The sequence below is a fragment of the Fulmarus glacialis genome, unplaced genomic scaffold (assembly GCF_000690835.1).
Source record: "Fulmarus glacialis isolate BGI_N327 unplaced genomic scaffold, ASM69083v1 scaffold4062, whole genome shotgun sequence".
In the NCBI taxonomy this organism is placed as follows: domain Eukaryota; kingdom Metazoa; phylum Chordata; class Aves; order Procellariiformes; family Procellariidae; genus Fulmarus; species Fulmarus glacialis.
In genome coordinates this window covers 51,792-72,119 of record NW_009199611.1, presented here as the reverse complement: position 1 = coordinate 72,119, position 20,328 = coordinate 51,792, and the positions used below count along the sequence as shown (strand labels likewise).

Below are 20,328 nucleotides of genomic sequence, written 5' to 3'. Positions count from 1 at the left end.
GCGTCGCACTGAAAAACACGCTTGGCTTGTTGCCACAGAAGCTATATTTCTTCCCAGAAGTTACTCTTGCTTTTCGGGATTTGCTTTTTTTAAAGTATTTTTCATAAAGGAAGAGTCCTTCCTTGAGTAGCTCGCGCTCTGGCACGGATCACGTTACAAGCTGATTAGATCTGGTTTCTAGGAAACTAAAAATCAAGATAATTAACGCATTGCAGGGCTCCCGGGCTTGCTCCTTTCCTCTCGTGTTATCCAAACTCATGTTGTACACCTGGCCAGCTTCGCCAAAGCATTAGTCGGAAGAGTTTGAGGCTTCATCACTGTTTTTAAGGAGAGAGGCAGGAGGATTCTCGCTTCCCAAGCCATGGGGGTGCTGACGGAGACTTTTGTCCCCTGAGGCCAGATCCGAAGTCACGCTGCCTACCGTGAAGTTCAAAATGAAAAGTTTATTGAGTCATTTAAGCCACCTTAATTGCAGCGTGCGAGAGTGAATATAGCAGGCTGAGCTTTTAGCAGCTTGATGGCGGTGCCGTGCAATGCTCTCCGCTTTCAGCTACCTGCCTGCTATTTCAGCAAAGTTCTTGTTCTGAGCACGCAGACGGGGAGCCTGCTCTGAGCTTTTGCTTTCCAGCTCTCAGTTTGAGGAATGCATCCTTTGAAGTTGCAAATTGGATTGTGCTGGGCTGTCTTCGTTTGCTTTCTTGGATTTCACCGTTTTCTTGAGATAGTAATAACCTCCCGTTTTGGCTACAGACATACAATACAGATTTTCATTCCCATTTAAAGGTTAGTTCAGTTGAAGAATAAATCAGATTGCTCCAGATGCAAGTGCAAGCAGGCAGTCCATCTAGCGTCCATGCCTAGGGAAAAAAAAAAAGCAGCACCATCTTACAAGTTCACCTGATACCTGATTCACAGAGAGAAGACAACTCTACTATGCCACCTTTATTGATGTCTGGCACGTCTTTTAATGGCTCAGCCATTTTGAGCCAGTCTTATTCCGTAAAGAAAAACATAATGAAACTATATTGGATATTATGAATGTAATCAACAACGCGGTGTAATTTTGCAGTAATAACCGTGGTTGTGCTTTTTTTGTGTTGCAGCATGAGAAGAACATTGCTTGTAATTAAATTTTCTGGCTATGCTTCAGAATCGGTTGCAGTTGACCTTGCAAATTCTTTGTAATGTTTGACTGAATTTCTCTACAAAGGCAAAAAAACCCAAACAACAAACCCACCTGTTTGTCAGTCCAGGGAGTCCAAGGATGGGCCACTTTTCCTTTCATGCCTTGGTGATTTCAACAGCCTCTCAGAAGTGGATGCATGGGATCATTTTTTTTCCTGCTCATGGAGGGGAAAAAAAAAAGAAGTAGTGACTTAATCGCTTGTCTTGATGTAGAAGCAGCTTCTGTTTTAGTGGAAGTGGGAAGAGCAAAACACAGACCAGTGACCAGCTGGATGTTAGAAGTTCTGGTTTTTGAAGGAAGGGAGGAGTAGGTGGCCAGTTTTACCTCTTGCACTTGGTTTTGTTTCATTAACAAATGAACTGAATTTTTCACTCTTGTTTCTGTCTTCTTGTCCTCTCCCAGGAACACCTTTCTACCCAAGTCAGCCAGTGTATCAGTCAGCACCCATCATAGTGCCTACACAGCAGCAGCAGCCTCCACCAGCTAAAAGAGAGAAGAAAACGGTAAGTGATCACCACTAGCTGATACATCCCTTCTGAGAATTGTCCTGGTTCTAAGGATGAAGGAAATTAATAAAGATCTTAAGCTTAAAACTGAGCTTTATCTTCACACAAGAGGCTAAGTCTTACCTTTCACGCCTAAGTGTAATTAAACATCGCACAATGCTGCAATGTTTGTCTTATTTTCAATTTTCTGTGGGGACTTCCTGCTCTGAGTTCTTGACATCTCAGCCAGTCAAAAAGGAAAATATTTTTGCCAGGTTTGTAACGAACACAAATGAAAGTAGCATCGTCTCCCCAAGCCTGGGATCCTCTGCTGCCTGCGCTGCTGCTTAGAGTTTTACCAAAGAGCCAGGTGGGAATGAACAAACTCAGATCAGTTTGGGAGAATGTTGGGAATTGGTTCAAATTGACAAAAAAGAAATTGTTTAATATTATGCCTTGGAAAAGGTAGAAAACCAGTAAGTTGTGGACATATTTGCAGGCTTGAAAGAACCTGAACACATGACGTTATGAAAGTGGGTAGAGGTTTGGAGACCGTATTTCCTCTCTTCCTAATTCACTGGTGAGAATTTGAGAGAGACAGCTTAATGGAATTTAAACCCGTTTGCAGGTGGATGACGGTAGGGAATGGTAAAGGCACACCAGGTGAATGTAACGTTTAAACAGAAAAAGTTAGGGGTGGACTTGAACTTGTGAATGCATCGTTTCTAAACGATTGAAAAGGAAATTACTTTACATTACTCTCTGTGTTAGAGTGGTTTGAAAACATTAAAAGAACTGTTTCCTAGGGAAAAAAAAAAATGGGACTTGTACATGTCTCAAAATGCAGAATGTTTGTATCTTTTGGTTTTTGAAGATGATCTGAGATTACACTTGATTTGGGAAACTGGAAGAGCTGAACAATGTGTTAGCTGGGCTTGCAAGAAAGGCCTTTTTTGTAGCTCCTGTCAGCAAAGGGTGATGCAGCTCTTTTGCCACCTCTTCACCATCCTCTTCAGTCCTGAGAGTCTTTTCAGCATCCAAAACATGACATGGCCAGATCATTGATGCTATTTGAAATGCAAAGATGTTCGGAAACACTCAACTGTGGTTAAGACGGTTTCATGCCAACGAAGCTAAGTTCTTTGAAGCAGAAAAGCAGAAGCTTTTTTAAATGCCTGAGTTGTTTTTCTCTGGATGTACTATTTCAATTTTCTAATCTGTGTCGCAACTGAAGAAATGAGAGAAATTAAAGAAAAATTACATGTATATATGTACACACACCCGCATGCACCATTAGTTGAGTATTTAAGTACTACAAGCTGTCAGGCAGGGAAAGCGTGTTTTAATGCCATTGACTACTTGTCAGGAGGAGGAGAGGGCAGGAATTCGTGCCAACTCTTAAGTCCTTGTTGCTGTGGTTAATTAAATGTTTTAGCAGAAAAACTCCATCAAAAACAAGAGAAGACCACATCTTGTCAACATCCTAAGTACCATGTGTATATTCATTTGTCTTCATAACCCAAAGAGTCAAGAAGACATCACACGATACTGAAGTTGATAAATCACAAAACCCTTCTGCAGCTAACGACTTTATATGTTGCTGATTGAAAAAAGCACAGCGGTTTCCAGTGAGACCCCTGCCCTTGGAAGGATTATGTCTCTGGGTTTGCTCGCGGTTGTGCGTTGTGCTCAGCACAACGGGGACTTCTGCTTGTAATTTATGGAGCGAGTTCAGCCAAGAGTTTTTGGGAAGGTGGACAGACGAACGATAGCACTGTCTTCAGGTTTATGGAAATCTTCGATTCTTGTATTGAAGATTAAATACTCTGTTCCAACTTAACCCAGACAGCTTTACTGTTCCCCATATTCAGTGAGAAAGATTGGCTCAAGTGTCAGTTGAGGATTCAAATGAGTGTGTTCTCGAGTGGTTTATTTTGGAAAATATTCTTCCTTCCCATTTTGGGGCTGTGAAGAGACTCAAAAACGATACTTGTTTCGTAAATGCTGATGAGTTTCGTAGGACTTTAGTTTGTTCTTCTTGTGGTTTCCCTTTCCTCTGCTCAGTATTTTTTGTTTGATTCCCTCCGTTTTGTTGGTATGACTTTTCTCAATGTGGAAGGGAAAAACAAAAAGAGCTGATTTGCTTTCCCCCTTTGCCAGCAGCTGGGTTGGCAAGGTCACTGAATTTCATATCAGGGTAAAACATGGCCTTTTTTTCATTCTTGCGCTTTCCACTAACTGGCAAACGTAGTTCTGTAGCTAAACTCTCTGCTAAATTTTCTAAGTTGCAGTAAACTTATTTTCCAGAAGTAGAGACCATATTCTGAATTACAGGGTCATGCACTGCGGTGCACGTATTTAGACCTAACTGGTGTGGTTGATGAGCGTTTTGATTAAATTAGGTTTTGAGATTAAGGGATAACATACCGTGCATTTCAAGTTATCGAAACAAACCGCATCCCAGCGTTCCTGCAGAGCGTCAGCTCAACCCAGAGCATCTCCTACCAAGTGTAATGGAATTATGTCCTGTCCATGCTCTCCTCTCCATAAACCCCAAGGACAGCGTGTAACGGGAAGACTTGTTTGAATTATTTCTTTGTTCAATACCGTAGATCCGAATCCGGGATCCAAACCAGGGGGGCAAAGATATAACAGAAGAAATAATGTCTGGAGGGGGCAGCAGGAACCCAACGCCTCCCATCGTGAGACCCACTTCCACACCTACTCCACCTCAGGTAATAAAGTGGCCGCGTAGCCTTCTGCCGGTGATGTCTGCTTTGCTTTGCTGTTGGTTAGAGCCAATTCCTGTAACTTCCATCCACACCACCGATCGCTTCAGGCACCTGGATGATCCTAAATTGTCCATGTTCGTCAAGGATTTTTTTTTTTTTCCCCCCCTCCAAGTTTTGTCATTTTTACCAGCCTATAGCTTGTAAGATGTGGAGCTGCAGCGCTGCTACAAGTTCTCCATCCCTGGTTTTGTGTCAGCAGTAGATTTTAGAGCTTGTAAAGACTTTCAGTGTTAAAGGAGGAGCTGATATATTTGTGAGAAACGTGGTGTTTCCATTAGTGTCTTGTGCACATGAGGAAAGTCCGTATCATGCATGTGATTGATTATATCTCTTCCGTTGCATCACTGTCCATACTAATGTCTTTCTGCTTTAGTAGTGGTGTTTTAGAGTAACCAGAATGACTGTAGCTCAGGAATTTTATCACAGAGCTTCCAGATTTGGTCTCTGCATGTTCAACCTTAAAAATGCGTTTTTCTGACATAGGAGAAAGCGTAAATATCCCAAACTGACATTTTCCATAGCTCATAAATATCTTCAAAAATTCTTGTCGCACGTCTCTGAGTTTCTGACCCCTTCTAAGCCTCTGTATCCTGCTTCACCTGAGAAGTTCACGTGTAATGTCTGGAAATTAAACCGATTGGAAATCGAGGTCTGTTCCAGTCCTTTTTGACCAGAGTCCAAAGAGCACTCTCAGACTCGCAGACCGGCAGTCTTGACGTGAACGTAAGTCCACCATGACGTGAACCGCTGGGGCTGGAAGTGGCTGCGCTATCTAATTAGAAAACGATTTCTCTCCTCTGACCAACTCTTCCCCACCTGCAGCAGAAGAGGTGATGCCTCCTTGATCTCTGCCTAGCATCAGAGATGGAGAGGAGGCGCCTGGTAGCTCCTGCTCTCTTCCCAGCTGCCGGCTTGGTGTAGCTGTTGTTTGCTTCATACATCATCTTAGTTCTCCCTCTCTTTTGGGAGAGATGGTCCTAAGCCAGAGGCTGCTAAACTTAAAAATTTTTGGACAATTGGAGAAGAAACTCCATAGTTTGGCACAAGCCTTGGAAGTTGGCCGTATTTTATTGGAGGTTATTGTCCACTGCTCAGGGGCCTGATAAGAAGACAATAAACATCAGGAACGTTCTCCGAGTGATGGGTGGGCTCTAGATCAGAGCCTGGCTGAGGCTGGGGTGCAGCTTCTTCTTCTAAGTTCTTCCCTGTTTAATATCAGAGACTAGTTTTTGCTAGCTTTTAGGTGAAACAGCCTTTCCTGAGATGAAACCTTATTTTTCCCTCTGCATCCGGATAGTTTTTCTGCTGACTGTCCTGTGCTGAGGCAAAAGCACAAGCTTGCCTTGAGACACCCGTTGCGCTGGAGTGGGAGCTTGAGGTTACAGCTGAGCCAGTAAAAGTATAACTGGGATCACTGAGATGAAATAAGAGCCTGGCCTGCAGATGTCCCCTCCGTTGAGACCGATGGGATAGTTACGGCTTTTGGCCGTTTCCCTGATTCAGTCGAATCCTCTTGTCACATAAAGCCATCACCGTTTGCTTTGGTCACCTGCTTTCTCGTCCTGGCCTCCATTGTGGGCAAGCAGCAGCAAGGCACCATGCTCGAGCGATTCCCGGCTAGCCATGGTTTTGCAACAAGGTCTGAAATGCTCGACTGGAAAAAGCAGTTTTTCTGCCAGAGAGTGGTCTGATGATTAGCGACTACAGCTGGAAAGGGAGAAGAGCTGAGAGCTGGTTACGTATAGAATCAATTAAACTTCGTTCCGAGCGTTTTCCGTGAGAAAAGATACTAGTGATGTAAAACGTTGGAGCGTTGGTGAGATCTTCTTCCCATTACTTCATGCTAAATGACTTTCCCCGTTAGAAGTGGGGAAGAGTTGAAAACAACCAGGGTTTCAGATTGTGTTTATGCATGGTGCAGCTAATCCAGGCACTTACCGGATCATTTTTGCATTCTGAAATCTATTTTAGGATACTACAATTAAGTCAAATAGAATGAAATAAATGTTTTTCAAGAGGAGGTTAATAAGCGTGAATTTTTATCAGCTGTAATTTATATGCAGAGCACAGCAGTGATGTCCAATCATCTACTCTAAGTAAGGTATGCAAATACTTCATTGTTTAATATCCAGGCTTAGCTTTGATTAGGTACTTGGAACCACTTTTGTTAATCACAGAAGAGCTCTGAAATAGAGCTCACCAGAAAAAGTTCATTAGTGTAACATAACTGAAAATTTAAGCCCACTTAAGCCAGGAAATTCAAAGTTATTGTCCCAACAGCATCTCTAATTCATTTCTTTGGAGCAAGTGTAGTATCTTGGATGAAACTAGATGATGCCTTAATAACTATGCTCAGTGGCTGAATTCCAGTAGTGGTGGATGTTATAATTTTGAACAGTCTAAAATCAGTAAACTTTAAACACTCAGCCATAATTTTGCTTGAAACATGCTAAGGCTTTTTTGTATTCCCTTTCCCCAGTTGATAAAAGCTGTGAACAGTCAGTGTGAGCTTCATATGAAAACAGCTGCCTGTTGAAACGCTCACAATTCAGGGCAGCTCCTGGAATAGGTGCAAGGCGAGCATCGACGCTGTTGTCTTGTTCCACCGCCCTGATCCAAACGTCGGGCGGTTTGATGAGGTTTCTTCTGGTTGAACACTGAAAATGCGAACGTGCAATCTCTGGGCTTGACGAAGCATCATTTAATCAAAGCGACTCCCAGTCCAGTGATATTTTAGAAGTATGCTAAGTTCTAGTAACGCTTCTTTTGTATTGATGGCCAGTATCTGATTCTGTAATCTCATTATTTAAATGACACAAACACAGAGGGAGAAACTTGCTCAAGAAGTGCATGGAAGCCACTGCGGTAGACCAGTCCCTGTCCCAAATTCTACATTTGAAAAAGAAGCCATTTTATAATAATAATAGGTTACAAAATTTTCTTTTTTTTTTTTCCTTTAGATTTGGATTTTTTTTTAACTGACTCAAAGAAAACCCGAAACTTTGATAACACAAGCCCAAAGCACCCTCTTCTCTCAGTAGATTAAGTGCTTAACATCAAAAAAATACTGGACTTGTTCAAAAGATGAGCATTGCTGCCAAGACTCGAGCCACGTGGTTTTAGCCATTTCCATGCTTTTCGTATCTCCTGCTTTGTAGTCAGCACCGCTGACCAAAAAGTGCTTTAGGTGGAGCCTTCCCAGCAGCTCCACAGTGGTTGCTTAATTGCTAAAATGCTTTAAAGTTCCTGAATAAGAGAGGCTGGCAGTAAGTGGAGATATTATTTATAGTTTCTAGCAGGACGCTATTTTCCACACTCTGTTTTTTGCTGGGAAGATAAATGAAACCCAGGACCACACATTGAATCTGGCTACAGTATTTGCTCAGCACTGACTTACATAGAAGAACACCTTTTAAAGAGTAAGAAATGCTCTGATTTTCCTGGCAAACCTCTTCCAAGTATCGATGAGTTTGTCACATTTTGTGTTTGCTCGGTCTATGGGCCGTGGAAGTATAGAATAACACAGAGCAACTCTTTTAGCATCATAAATCATGACAGCAATTCTGAGTGGGTTTTTTTTCCTAGATTTTTTCCTAGAAAGTCCCTAAATGCTCCATTTTGAAGCTGAGAGCCTGTAAAAGCCAGTACTTAAGTACCATTTATATTGCTTTGCAATATCGTTCTCCCAAAATAAATGACCGTTTTCCAAATTTCTTAAGAAAACATGTTTACTGACCCAAGGAGTTTCTAGGCTTATGGGTTTCTTGTCCTCTAGTCTCGTTTGGTTCATGCGATTCTTATCACATTCTCCTTTTTCTCCACTGCTTTCGCCCATAAATTTTTCATAAAATGAAACCAATGATCCGTTGAGGGTGAGGGGAAAGCGTTCTTGAAACCTGCTCGTTTGTAAAACTGTGTTTTCTTCGGCTTCCTTCAGATTTGGCTGGAGGTAGGGATGCAATTCTTCATCCATAGTCCGGCCAATCTCATCAGGCTCATTCCTGGAAGGGGAGCAATCCCAGATAAAATTTCAACCCTTCACCCCGCTTACTTTATTTGTATTTTTATTTGTATTTTTCCAGACGTGCTTTTTCACAGTCCTCCTTTACCTTTCTGTTGCCTGAAATGGTGAAAAATAGCATATTGAAGATAATTCACTCTTTATTCTGCGCTGTTCAGATGCAATAGCTGAAAAAGCTGGAAATGGGAGAAAAAGAGAGTCCCAGGAAGAGGAGCAGATTGCCAGAGTGTTTCTTTTTTTAGGGAAATAAGTTTTGCATGGATTTCTGATAGTCTGTCTGAAAGAAGGAATTAGACACCCACGTCTTGGGCACTCTGCTTTATTTTGATTGTTTAAAAATCCCTTTTCCTGTAGATCTTCTGAGAAGTCAGCATGGGTGTAGAGCTAGGTAAGAACAGCCACCTGCAAAGAGCTTTGTGGCTTTCCGCTTCAGAGCATTAAATTTAAATTTAGCCCCACTTTCTTCTTTGCGTGGTCCCTGATGCACGGTTAAGGGGATTTTGCAAATGTGATTAGTTGACTTGCCCCATCTATGTTCACTCTAATGTACCAAGTGCTTTACCTGTAAATTTGATTTTGATACAGTTACTTAGAGTCTTACACAAGGTCTTCATTAGATTCCAAGGTGAGGCACAGGGACGGGGGTGTTTGTCTTTATCAAGCCTTCGTGAACACAAGTGAAGTCATTGTTTGTGCCATTAATGGTGGGAACATCGTTAAAATACAGCTATGCAACAGGCAAGGGCTTTTTCAGTCTTGTGACTTCGCTGGTCTTGCGGTTTTGGTTTTTTATATATAGAAGATCTCAGGCTCACTCCGTGTTGATTGGGAACCAGCTCCTCCTGCTCTCCTTTAGATTGATGCACAATTGGTTTTATTCTCATATTACCCAGCAGGTACCATCTGTAAGTCTGTTTGTAGAAGGCATTGGATGTTTTTTTCATACAACCGCACAGGTATAACCAATCTAGATTATTTTCCTACTGCGATAACAAGTTGCTATGTGTGTGCATAGAGATGCATATATACACTATTCATGTGTACATACACACATTATCTGTCTGTAAATAAATATATAGAAAAATAAACAAATATATATTAAAATATCTAAGGTGTTTGAAATAACTGATCAGTTGAGAAAGGAGTTGAGTCCAGAAAGCAAACTTAAATTACGGAGAGGTCCAGGAGTCTTGGTGTATCTCCGACTTTTTTGCAGACTATGCAGAGGAGCATTTCTGCTGCTCTTGGAAGAAGCATTCGGAGAACGCAGTGTGTTAATAACTGTGCTGTGCTGTCTCTTTCTTGCTGCTCTTAACAGTAATTGTCTCTTTTTCCCCTTTTCCTGCTGCCTTTTCCTCCCTCCCTTTCCCATGTACTTTTCTGTACTTTTTGAATTTATTCAATCGGTCTGTGTATCTTATATCTTTATTTACCTGCCTTTTGTTTTTCTTTTCTATCCCACCCTATTCTCGTCTCCCCACTTGCCTGCTTGTGCTCCATGTTGCTAGTTTTTATGTTCGCATGCTCATTATCACCCTTTTTTGTACTTCAAATCCCAGCAGCTGTCCAGCCAGGTCCCCGAGCACAGCCCTGTGGTTTATGGGACTGTGGAGAACACCCATCTCGCTGCCAGCACCCCTGTCACTGCGACTAGCAACCCGAAGCAAGGTTTGTTGATGGATATTTCCTCCCTGATTATTTTTAGTCTTTTTTTTTTTTCCTCCTTTCTTGTTTTAGTTTGAATATTTTTGGCATGGAGACAAGCAGTCAGGAGAAGTAGGAGGGGAGGGACTTCTTTTCCTCCAGTGGAACATTTTAACAATGTGTTGCTAAGGGAATTAATTGAAATTTGCCAAAGTGAAACCGCTTAAAAATAATTGTATTCAAGCTTATACATCCTAAACGTTGTTTCAGAGCACCTAGAAGCATGAATCTGCTCTCGCTCATGTGCCATCCTTCAGAAACAAGTGTGTTGTCTGTAAAATGCTCTTAGACAGAGAGACTTTATATCATTTGGACAGATAGCCATAGCGATGGCACGTAACCGGAGCATCATACGGCTCCTCCAGAGCTGCTTGTGTATCCTCGCCTACAGGACATGGGCGATTTTAATTAGAAAAAAAAATGGTAGCGTGCAAAGTATCTCATAACAAATTTTGCTGACTTTAGTAAAAATGGCACAGATGGAAGAAGTTTCTTAAAGTGATTACATTTCCTTCTCGTATCTAAGAATATACATTTGAAGGGAGATTTTTTAAAAGTGTTTAAAAAAAAGGTGTCCCGGAAGGAAGACGGAACGTGCCAAGTCTCTTCCCACACTGAAATTTTATAGCCACCTAAAAGCCATTAAAAAGCAGTAGTTAATAATGTGTATGCTGCCATCATGTTAGCGGACTTGGTGTCGGAATACAGAGTTGACACCGCTGTTTGCTTTCCATTTATTCGCTGCATTGCAGCGTTTGAGGTTTCTGCCTAGAGCCATGTGTGCATGAAAGTCGAGAAGTGCCATCTTTCACTCGTGAGCGTTGCCTGTAAACCTTGAGCCTGCTGAGATTTTTTTTTTTTAGAGTATTTGCTAGAGGAAAACTAAGCCCCAGAGGAGCACAGCTCTAGAAAAGGGGAAAAAAAGCTGCCTATGATGCTACAGATGTCAGATCCAAACAGGAGTACGCTTGCAGCTCGAGAGTAAAGGGACGTATCCCTGAGGCTAATTTGTATCAGATTCTAAAATTTACTGAAAATGTTGCTCTTTTACAGCCATAGCGTAGACTTCAGGGTTTTCCCTCAGTGAAAGCTGTTCCATGGATACATCTGTAGACTGCTGCAGTGTGTAGAAATGGTTGAAAAGGGACCTTTTGGAGATCGTCTGGTCCCATCTCCCACTTGAAGTGGGACTATGGCTTTGTCTAGATCTTTGTGCAAAACTTAGACCTCTCTGTCACCTGAAAAAGTTGTGGGTAGGTTTAACACCCATCCAATCGACTGTGATTGCGCTGGCCGAACACAGCTCGCAGGCTTGCTGCCCTGCGTTGCTGCTCAGCTCTGGCACAGCCACTCTTCCCGGTCCGCGTCCGTGTCCCTTCTCTGCCAACATGCCCAAGTCCCGCTCGCTGCCAGGGACATCCTCTGAGCGCACCAAGGTCCGTGGTGGCCCTGGGACTTGGACAACTGATGACCGCGATGCAAGCACCAAAACGCATCTGCCCTTTTGAACAAGTTGGTGCTGAACCATAAAATCCAGCACTTTACATCTCAGCATTTCAACCCTGGGTATGAAAACTTGTGTTTCCAGGACAAGCGGGTCTTCTGCCTCTTCTCTCTCTCTCTTTAACTTAATCCCTTCGTAGGCAACTGTAAGTAAACTGGAAGTAAGCGGTCTTTATTTAGTTAGTTGCACAGGTCTGACTGTGCTGGTTTAAATATAAATCAGGCTTGAACTGGGATTTAACACTGATGAGCTTTCCTGTGTTTATCTCCGTTCCATCCCAGAAGGATTCAAACATTTGTTCCAGTCCAAAAATTGCTAAAGAGCACATTTATGTAAGCATTGCAGAGAAAGAGCGAGCCCTGAAATAACACCATTAGCATTCGACTGTGGCCTCGGGGTGGGGGACAGCAGCGGTGGTGTCAGTCACAGGACAGAGCGAATAAAAGGTGAAGGAAGTTTAGGCACCATTAAAATTATTTATTTAAACCGAGCTAGTGACTTGAGGGGGCACATCTTTCCAGAAATACATGCCAAGGTATCAAAATCTTTTTTCACTTTGTGCCTGATGTTGGTTTTTCTTGTTCCAAAATAAAAATAGTCATAGATAGGGTTGCATGGCTTGCTTAAGCAAGTGTTTATTAAAGCCAGTATTGTTGCTTCCCTTAAGACCCCTCCGCCGTGTTCATCCTGTGGATCGGATTCTCCCTTGTGCCTTTCACCTTGTGCGCTCGTTTGCATCAGTTGAAATTTAGTGTAAAGCTATCGTTCTAATTTTGTGATATTCGGCGATCATTTTGCAGTTATTTATAACTGCCCGCAGCATTTGGCCCGTTCGCTGGGCTGGGGATCGGGAACGGAGCACGTGTGCTGTGCCAGCAGACCCGGCCTCTGTTATTTCTCCCTGCGAGTATCTGCAGTCCCTGTTATTCTTGCGTTGAAGTCGTTAGTGAGGCTGAATTTGGGATTGCGTTGTATTTAATATCCTTGTTTTTTCTTTAAAAGACAAACATTTGGTATTTGCTGCTTTTAAAGCAGCTTCTGGCTTTTCAGGCTTCAAAATTCATATATGACTTGGAGGAATATGGGAATTGCTACCTTGAAAAGTGGCGTTATTTAGGGGCAAGCAGTTAGCTGTCGTTCCTGTCGGTGCCCCTGGTGCATATATATCAGCAGGGCTGCAGAAGGTGAGGATATCGCTGGAGAATTTAGGTCAAGCTGATAGCAGAGCGTGCAGGAGCCTGGCTGCAGGCCAGGCTGGTGCAGAAGTTGTAACGGGGTATAATTGTGCATGAAATCAGAGCTGTCCGCGTTTACTCTGCTTGCACAGGTTCAGTGGGATGTTTGGAGTATTATTATTATTTTAAACCTCTTTCCAAATCCTGCAATGTATCAGAAACGGAGAATGTATACCAGGGTTTGTGGAAAAGAGATTAATGTCAGATCCCGAAGTTTGGAAAACTTTCAGCCCCTCTGCTGACCGTATGACTCAGTAACGTGTGCTCCAAAAACTGCCTGCGAAGCCAGCATCGGCACCGCCTCGCGAATGTTTGCATCGGGACAAAAGATGGAAAAATGGCAGCAAGCCCAGCGATTATTTTCAGATAAACACCGCGAAGCAGAAATGGATTCCCGTATCCAGTAAAATCTTCCCCATGCACAGCTCTGGGCAGTCTTTGCCACCGCGACCACCCAGCAACCCAGCTCCCTCTCTGGCTTTAATGTCTTTGCGTGGAGGAGATAGCAAGCGTTCGTCCTGCTGAGTTTGTAAAAGTATTTCTAATGAAGAGTAATTTTGCAAGATTTGTATTTATCTGGAGATTTTAAAAAATATCTATTGATGGAGCAAGCTTTTATCCTGAACAGCCTAGCGCTTCCAGTAAATACTTTCTAAATATAATGTGAGGAATGATCTTGGCAGCTTAGGAAAAGGGATCTGATTCAGTTTGGATGAATTGCATTGATTTTTGTTTTCCCTTCCCAACTGTATGTTGTTTCACGTGACCGTTTCTGTAATAGTTGGCAAGGAGGAATGTTCCTTTGCCGGGACTTTGAGATTTGTTCTCTGTGACGGTCGGTCAAGTTAAGATGTACTTCTCATTAGCCAAATCTGCTCATCGTTCTTCTGAAATTCCCTCTCCTCAAATTACTTTTCTCCTTGAATTTTGCACACACAGCCTGTATCAGTGGCTAACGTATTCCCCAAATAAGGTGTAGTTAGAAGAAAGTGTGTTTAAACCACTGGTTTTAAAATGCAGTTGTATATTTTTGCTGTGTTTTTTATCTCTCAGAATGTTTTTTAGACATTTCAAATGCCTTTTTTTTTTTTTTTTTTGAGCAATCTCATTTGACTCAAGGGAGAGAATATCCAGGCAGTTGTTTATAGCGAGCTGTAAATGTCAAGAATGCTCCATGAGTTGTCTGCAAAGGATGTTCCAGAAATCGGAGGTGACGCATTTTCTTTTCTAAACCAGTTCCCAGGTCCTTTTTCTTCCATGGAGCCTTCAGAATCAAAATCAGCTGTTGGGATACTTTCTCCCATCTTTTTTCCTCATTTGTCATCCTCATCCAAAGCCGACTCCCTACGTCCCTCATTAAGTTGATAAACTACTGCTTTGGCTGTGATCCTCGCTGTAACGCAGATGGGGCTGTGGACGGCTGGAAGCAAAGTTCTTCATAGCTCCAGCTATTCCTAAAGATGGGACTTGATGCTCCAAGCGGTTTCAGCTGGGTTCTCCTTCAAAACCCCTTTCCCTTCCGCCTGGCTGTTGAATAAGCCCCAAATGGAAAGCCAGCAGAGCTGGGAAAGACCAAGCAAAGCCGTACCTCCTCAGTTCTACCTGAGTTTTGATGATTTGAGGTTGGTTGTGGCCTTCGATTTCCTAACCTGAACAGCAGCGTTTGTGCCTCTGGCTTTTCCAGAATTACTTTTTGCTGTCGTGGCAGTGTCCCGAAGGAGTTCCCTGTTGCTTCAGTGCTCAGAAAGCCTTGGGGCATTTTGCATTTGTGGAGCGGAGCAGAGCTCCCTCCCCGAGGACAGATAAAGCTGCTCTCCTCATAACGATGATTAGGAACTGGACCGCTGAATCCCCGCCGTCTGTATGATTGACTTTGAGTGATACCTGTCTCATCCGACTTGCAGAGTTGCAGCACAGAGGCGCTTTCCTAAGCAAGATCTTACAGTCTACGTCTTGTCGTCAAATCGGAGGTGGGAGAGGGTCTTTTAGGATCTTGGCTCATATTTTGTTCAAACCAAGTGGGAATAAGTGCGTTAAACGGAGTTGCAGCAGACCTTTGGGAGCTGCGTGATGGTCATGGCAGGATGGTATTACAAAGTCTGTTGCTAATCACGGGATAAGTACAGGGACTTCTCTGCACACAGTAGTTTGGGGTTTGGTTTGATACATGTGCGTATTTCACCGTGCTTTTCCCACCCTGCTCAATACCCTTAGCCCACAAACGTCAAGAGGTAATGATGCTGTTCTTTGGTGGCAGCTGCGCTTAAATCCCTTTTGGGTTTCCTTTCTTCGGGAAAAGGTATCTTTGCTGAAATTTAGAACAAAAAAAAGGGGGATTGTGTCCTTTAGTCTGATGTGCTGAAGAGTGATGGAGTTGAGAAATAACAAGTGGAAAAATAAACTAGGTGCATCTCGCATCTTAGTAACGGCATGACACATGGCATATGTAAAAGGACGGCCCGTCATCAGTCGTGGAGTAGTTTCCCTGTTTTACAAAGAGGGGGAACAGTGGCAGAGACTGGCTGAGGTTGCCGGTGCCTGTTACAACCCCAGGCTCTTCTATTTTCAGCAGCAGATAATGCAAAAAATCCACATTTTATAACATACTTACGTACTTTTTCTGTAAAGGACTGCCGTTCACTGCAAAGCCTACATTCAGAAAAATAGAAGCGGCAGTTATGTTTTTAGATTTGCCAGCTGCAGGTTGTCTGGACTTTTCCTTTAGATGCCACGGTTAGCTTCAGGTGCCTCTGGTGTCTTCCTCAGAGCTTCTTGAACAGCGGGCAGGATACAGATAAGGGGAACCAAGGGAAGGAGCCTTAGGTAGATCTAGTGAAGGAAAATGGAATTGGCTTGCTGTTTGTAACATTGCCTTTTTTTTTTCCTTTCCCAGAAGAGAAGCCAAAACCAGATCCAGTATTAAAACCACCTTCTCCAGTCCTCAGACCAGAACCTACTGGGGAGAAAAAAGATCAAGCTGGCCAGACGACCGAGGCCACCTCAGTGGAAACCCCACCAGAACTTCCTCTTGCTCCATCACCAACCCCGGCTGCTCCCGTCGCAGTTGTTGCTGCTGCTGCTGCTGTTGCCGTTTCTAGTAAATCCACATTCACAGCTGACTCAGAGGAGAAATGTGAACTGGCTTCCCCAAAAGAGGAGGCAATGCCTATATCTAATGCCGCACCCTGCACGGACACATCAGACCCTTCGCCAGCGGAAGAGGCTGATGCCGAGGTGTGCAAGGAGCCTAGTAGTGTAGCATCTAGTGATATTCCAGTGACTGCTAGTACTAATCTAATTAATGAAATGAACGGAGTTAGTGAAAAAGTAACTGCTGCAGAGACCGTAGTAGATGTAGCCCAGACGGAAGTTGCGCCATTGACTGTTGAGTTGGAGACACCAGAAGCACCTCCAGCAGAAGTGGAAAGCGTGCCATCTTCCAGTGCTCTTCACGCTGCTCCTTCTCCTCCTCCCACCCCACCTCACACCACTCCACCTCCTTCTCCTCCTATTTCTGTTGCTGCTGCTGCTGTTACCACTACAACTCCTTCTCCACCTCCTCTTCCATCTCCTAGTGCCCTCCCTGTTGTTCAGGGAGATTTAGAAGGAGAGGAGAGCACAAGAACTACTCTTAATGAAGAGGTAAAAGATACTGAAAAGAAGGAAGAGACAGAAGCAGATGGGCAACTGGAGGAGAGCACGGAGGCTCAGAGTTTAAACTCGAGCAAGAGTCCTGTCCCAGGTAAGCATTTGGCACCGTGGTTGTGTGCGGTAAACTGGAGGATGAAGGAAAAGGGTCTTCGGGGTGGTTCTTCCATCAGGTGTTTCCGTTTCTATCTGCCAAAAAAAAAAAAAATCTGGTTGTGCTGCATGACCGTTGTTGTGATTGCGAAATGCTAATCTTTGTTTGCAGGGACAAAAAAAACCCCTGTAATTGTTCATAAAAGAGGTAGCCGACTCGGGTGTGCGTCCCAGGGTTGGCTGGGTTCATGTAAGCTGCCAGCATTTTGCTTTCACGGTGATACAGGGCAGCACTCCCGAGTGCTGTTAACGGGGGAATTCAAAGGACGCTGCTCTTGTTCTCTCTGAGATGACCGGTCGGTTTGAGGACCTGCTGCTCTGGATTTATCAGTCTGCACCTAAACCAGATTAACATTCAGACCGTGAAGCCCTCTGGGTGAACCTTCTGAGCCAGCGGTTTCTGGAAACCGGTGGGCTGGGGTTTTTTCCAACTATAAAAAAATGTGTCATGGTGTTACCAGATGTGGGTAAATGAAGTGGACCATTACAGCTCTTCCAACTGACAGAAGCACCGAGTGTCACAAACACCTCGATCTGCCCAGCCTTAATTAATGATGCATCTGGCTTTCCTCTGCAAAAGCAATACGTAAGCGAAATTTCCCCTTCTCCTCGCTCGGCTCGGCTGTTCTCATTTCACTGTTCTTGAAATTTTCAGGAAACAAGGCGCTTTAGTTCGGGAGGCATAAGGACTTGTTACAAATTACTGAAAATTGAGATTTCTGTAGCTGCGTTTTAAAATCCAGGCTATTTCTCTGAGTGTTGTTATCTGCCTTTGGTTTTGGTGTCCTATCACATCGCTGGTTTAGCGTTTAATGAATTAATATAGACCATTGTCTTTTTATTTGCTGTGTTTTCTATAGAAAACTGCTTTTTTTCAGGACTTCCTGGAAATGAAACTGTGAAAAGAAGTTCAATCAATCTATTACTTGTGTTTAGCTGCTGGGGGGAGTATAATGGTGGCTATTATGCACGCCTAGCAGTGTTAAAGCATTTAAATGTGTCGCATCTTTTATACCCTGTTTTGCAGTCCTTTCAGAGCTGTGAAGCTGAGGTTGTTTGTTTAAATATATCCTTTGAATTTGGTGAAGTTTGGACAAGAAACAAAGGAGAAACAGTAGGCTGTGATTTGTTTGGGTTTTGGTTTGTTTTTTTTTTTTTGAAAGTAACATTTAAAATAGGGTTTTTTTCATTTATTCTTTCATAAGCAAGCAATAGATGTATAATGGCATCAGTAGCATCTAGGGCTACGCTCTGCTATGGATTAAATTAAAGGAAAAGCCGAGGTTGGCCTTGTTCCATATTTGTGTAATGCTGCGCTAGGCCAATATGCTGGATCTTAAATAAAATCCAATATCTAGAGAAGATCAGAAAGATCCCTTCACTATACCAGCCATAGGGGTTTTTTTTCTGTTAATCTTTTTCTATTTTTATTTTACTTGGGTCATTTCACTGCTCTGGCACTTGTTGTTCTTTCAATCTGATCTACTTTGTAACACAAATTAATTTCCTTACAAAGTAGAGAAATGGGACTCTTTCTGTAAATAAGGTTTTACACAGCCAGGTTCCAGCTTGCAATATTATTGCTTGCTTTGTAATGTCCTGTAGTTTAAATTAAAAAAAAAATTACTTACAGCGTTTTGGGCTTTTAATTATGCAGAAGATTAATTTTAATGCTCTAATGTCATTAGGCTAGACAGCACACATTAGCCAATACGTTGGCTTTGGCAACAGAGAAACAAGTATTTCTCAAGTCACGTAAAAGATCACTTGAAACTCTGATTACTATTAAAAGCTCAAGGAAAAGCAAAATACTCTCCAAGTCAGTTTTTTGTGCTTTACCCCTTCTTTAATGATGTTTAACTGTATCACATCTCTCTGCCAACCAACCTTTTTTTTTTAGCAATAATTTTCCAGTTCTTCCTTGGAGAGAGGAAGAGAGATTTAAAAAAGGTAATCTGAAGGTGACTGCTAATTCAGGTCGTCTAGGCTGAACGAGGAATTGCGTGTCTCTGCCATACGCTGGAAAATACAGATGCTGAACTTCAGGAGCAAGGAGAAAGGCTGTATTATTGTATTTTTTTCTTGGACTAAAGGCCAAGAGTCTTTTTTTATGATCTCTGGAGATACGATAGAAATTGGGATAAGGGAAACTTCTCAAACACGTGGTGGTAAGCGTGAGCTCTGTGACTTTTAACAATATTTCTTTGGGGTTTTCAGCAGAAGTGTGTACTTATTGCAGAGCAGTTTGGTTGGCCACAAATCATGCCGCTCTATTCCCTTTAATGGTAGCTGATCTGATTTGACTGGGAGACCACTCAGACCCAAGACCCCTAAGAATAATCTAATTGCTGCAGCACTTATTCCCGAATGTCCTTTTCACAGTTATAATCTGGCCTGCCTAAAAATGGGGGGGTTTCTGAATGGGACGTTAACCCACCTCCTCCCTGACGTCGCAGGGCAGTACTGTTGAGACTTGGAGGTGTATCCCATATTTTGCGATGGAGGTGACAGCTTTTCAGGGATGAATGAAATTATTCGTTTGTTCCTCAAGCACTTTACAGAATACACCTTCTACCTAACAGTCAGAGAAACAATACTTTTATTTTTTGCTCCATCAAACTCTGTATAGAGAGAGAAACAAATATGTTCAGACCGCAGAGGCTTTCCCTTAAACATCTTTATTCTCCAGCACTTCTTTTTACAGCTCAAGAAAATGAGTTTTTCAGTGTTTGCAGGAGGAGACCGGAGCCGAGCAGAGCTGACCCTTTGGGATCCAGGGGAACCTCTACTCTTTCTTTTCCACTGGCATTAGGTCTCCTTCAGATTTCCAAGGTCAGAGGATGTCTACAGGAGCACCTGTGTGGTATTCTTATTTTGCAGAAATTGGAGCATGCTTGGTTTTCCTTTTTTATTTTACACTATTCTATCTACTCTTAACGTCTTAAGTTGTATTAGCCTGCATAATGAAGATAGCCATTTTAGTGGTTCAGTCTGTGTCTGATAGTAGCTGGTTCATCTGAGGCCTGCTCATCAGCATTGCTGGTCTTGCTTGTAATCCCCTACAAAATGGGGAAGATTGGGTGGGTTTCAGAGCATTAAACCACTGAGAACTGCAGTTTTTTATCCTGCAAGCAGGATGTTGTACCTGGGTGTAGGTTCTTGCTGCTGACCGTGTTTCAGTTCTGAGTATTCGCCAAAATATGAGGTTAAAGGAGACGCGTTCACCCTATTGCCAGTCTGCAGGCAGCAGATCTCGTTCCTGCCTGCTCAGGAACGATTATCTTGAGGTTTTCAGGATGGGCAAAGCTGTTATCTGCAAAGGGCAAGAGCATGCAGCTTTTAAAATAATTAATTCCTACTCATCTTCATTACAAGGAAAAAAAATACTGATATTATCAAGAGAGGAACTCGGCGCTCAGCCTGCGATCCTTACTAAAAACATTGCTCCAGTCATCAACGACACGCCATTGCTTTTGTTATTAAATTCCGGTTTTTCTCTAGTAGCTTTGCCGGCTGCGGTGAGGGACCAGCACTTCTTGGGGAACAAAACAAGACAAATTTTGTTGGTGGAGTGGAATTTCTAAAGGCGGCGGCACTACC

General features: G+C 42.9%; 1 protein-coding gene across 1 annotated transcript in view; it reads left to right on the top strand.

Moving 5' to 3' along the window:
* Positions 1–20,328, top strand: part of EIF4G3 (eukaryotic translation initiation factor 4 gamma, 3) — a 78,847-nt gene that overhangs the window by 16,943 nt on the left and 41,576 nt on the right. Inside the window, exons 7-10 of the mRNA XM_009573303.1 lie at positions 1,589–1,689; positions 4,284–4,406; positions 10,044–10,152; positions 15,821–16,669. Of these exons, the coding sequence (XP_009571598.1) occupies positions 1,589–1,689; positions 4,284–4,406; positions 10,044–10,152; positions 15,821–16,669 (1,182 nt within the window). The remainder of the gene's footprint in view (positions 1–1,588; positions 1,690–4,283; positions 4,407–10,043; positions 10,153–15,820; positions 16,670–20,328) is intronic.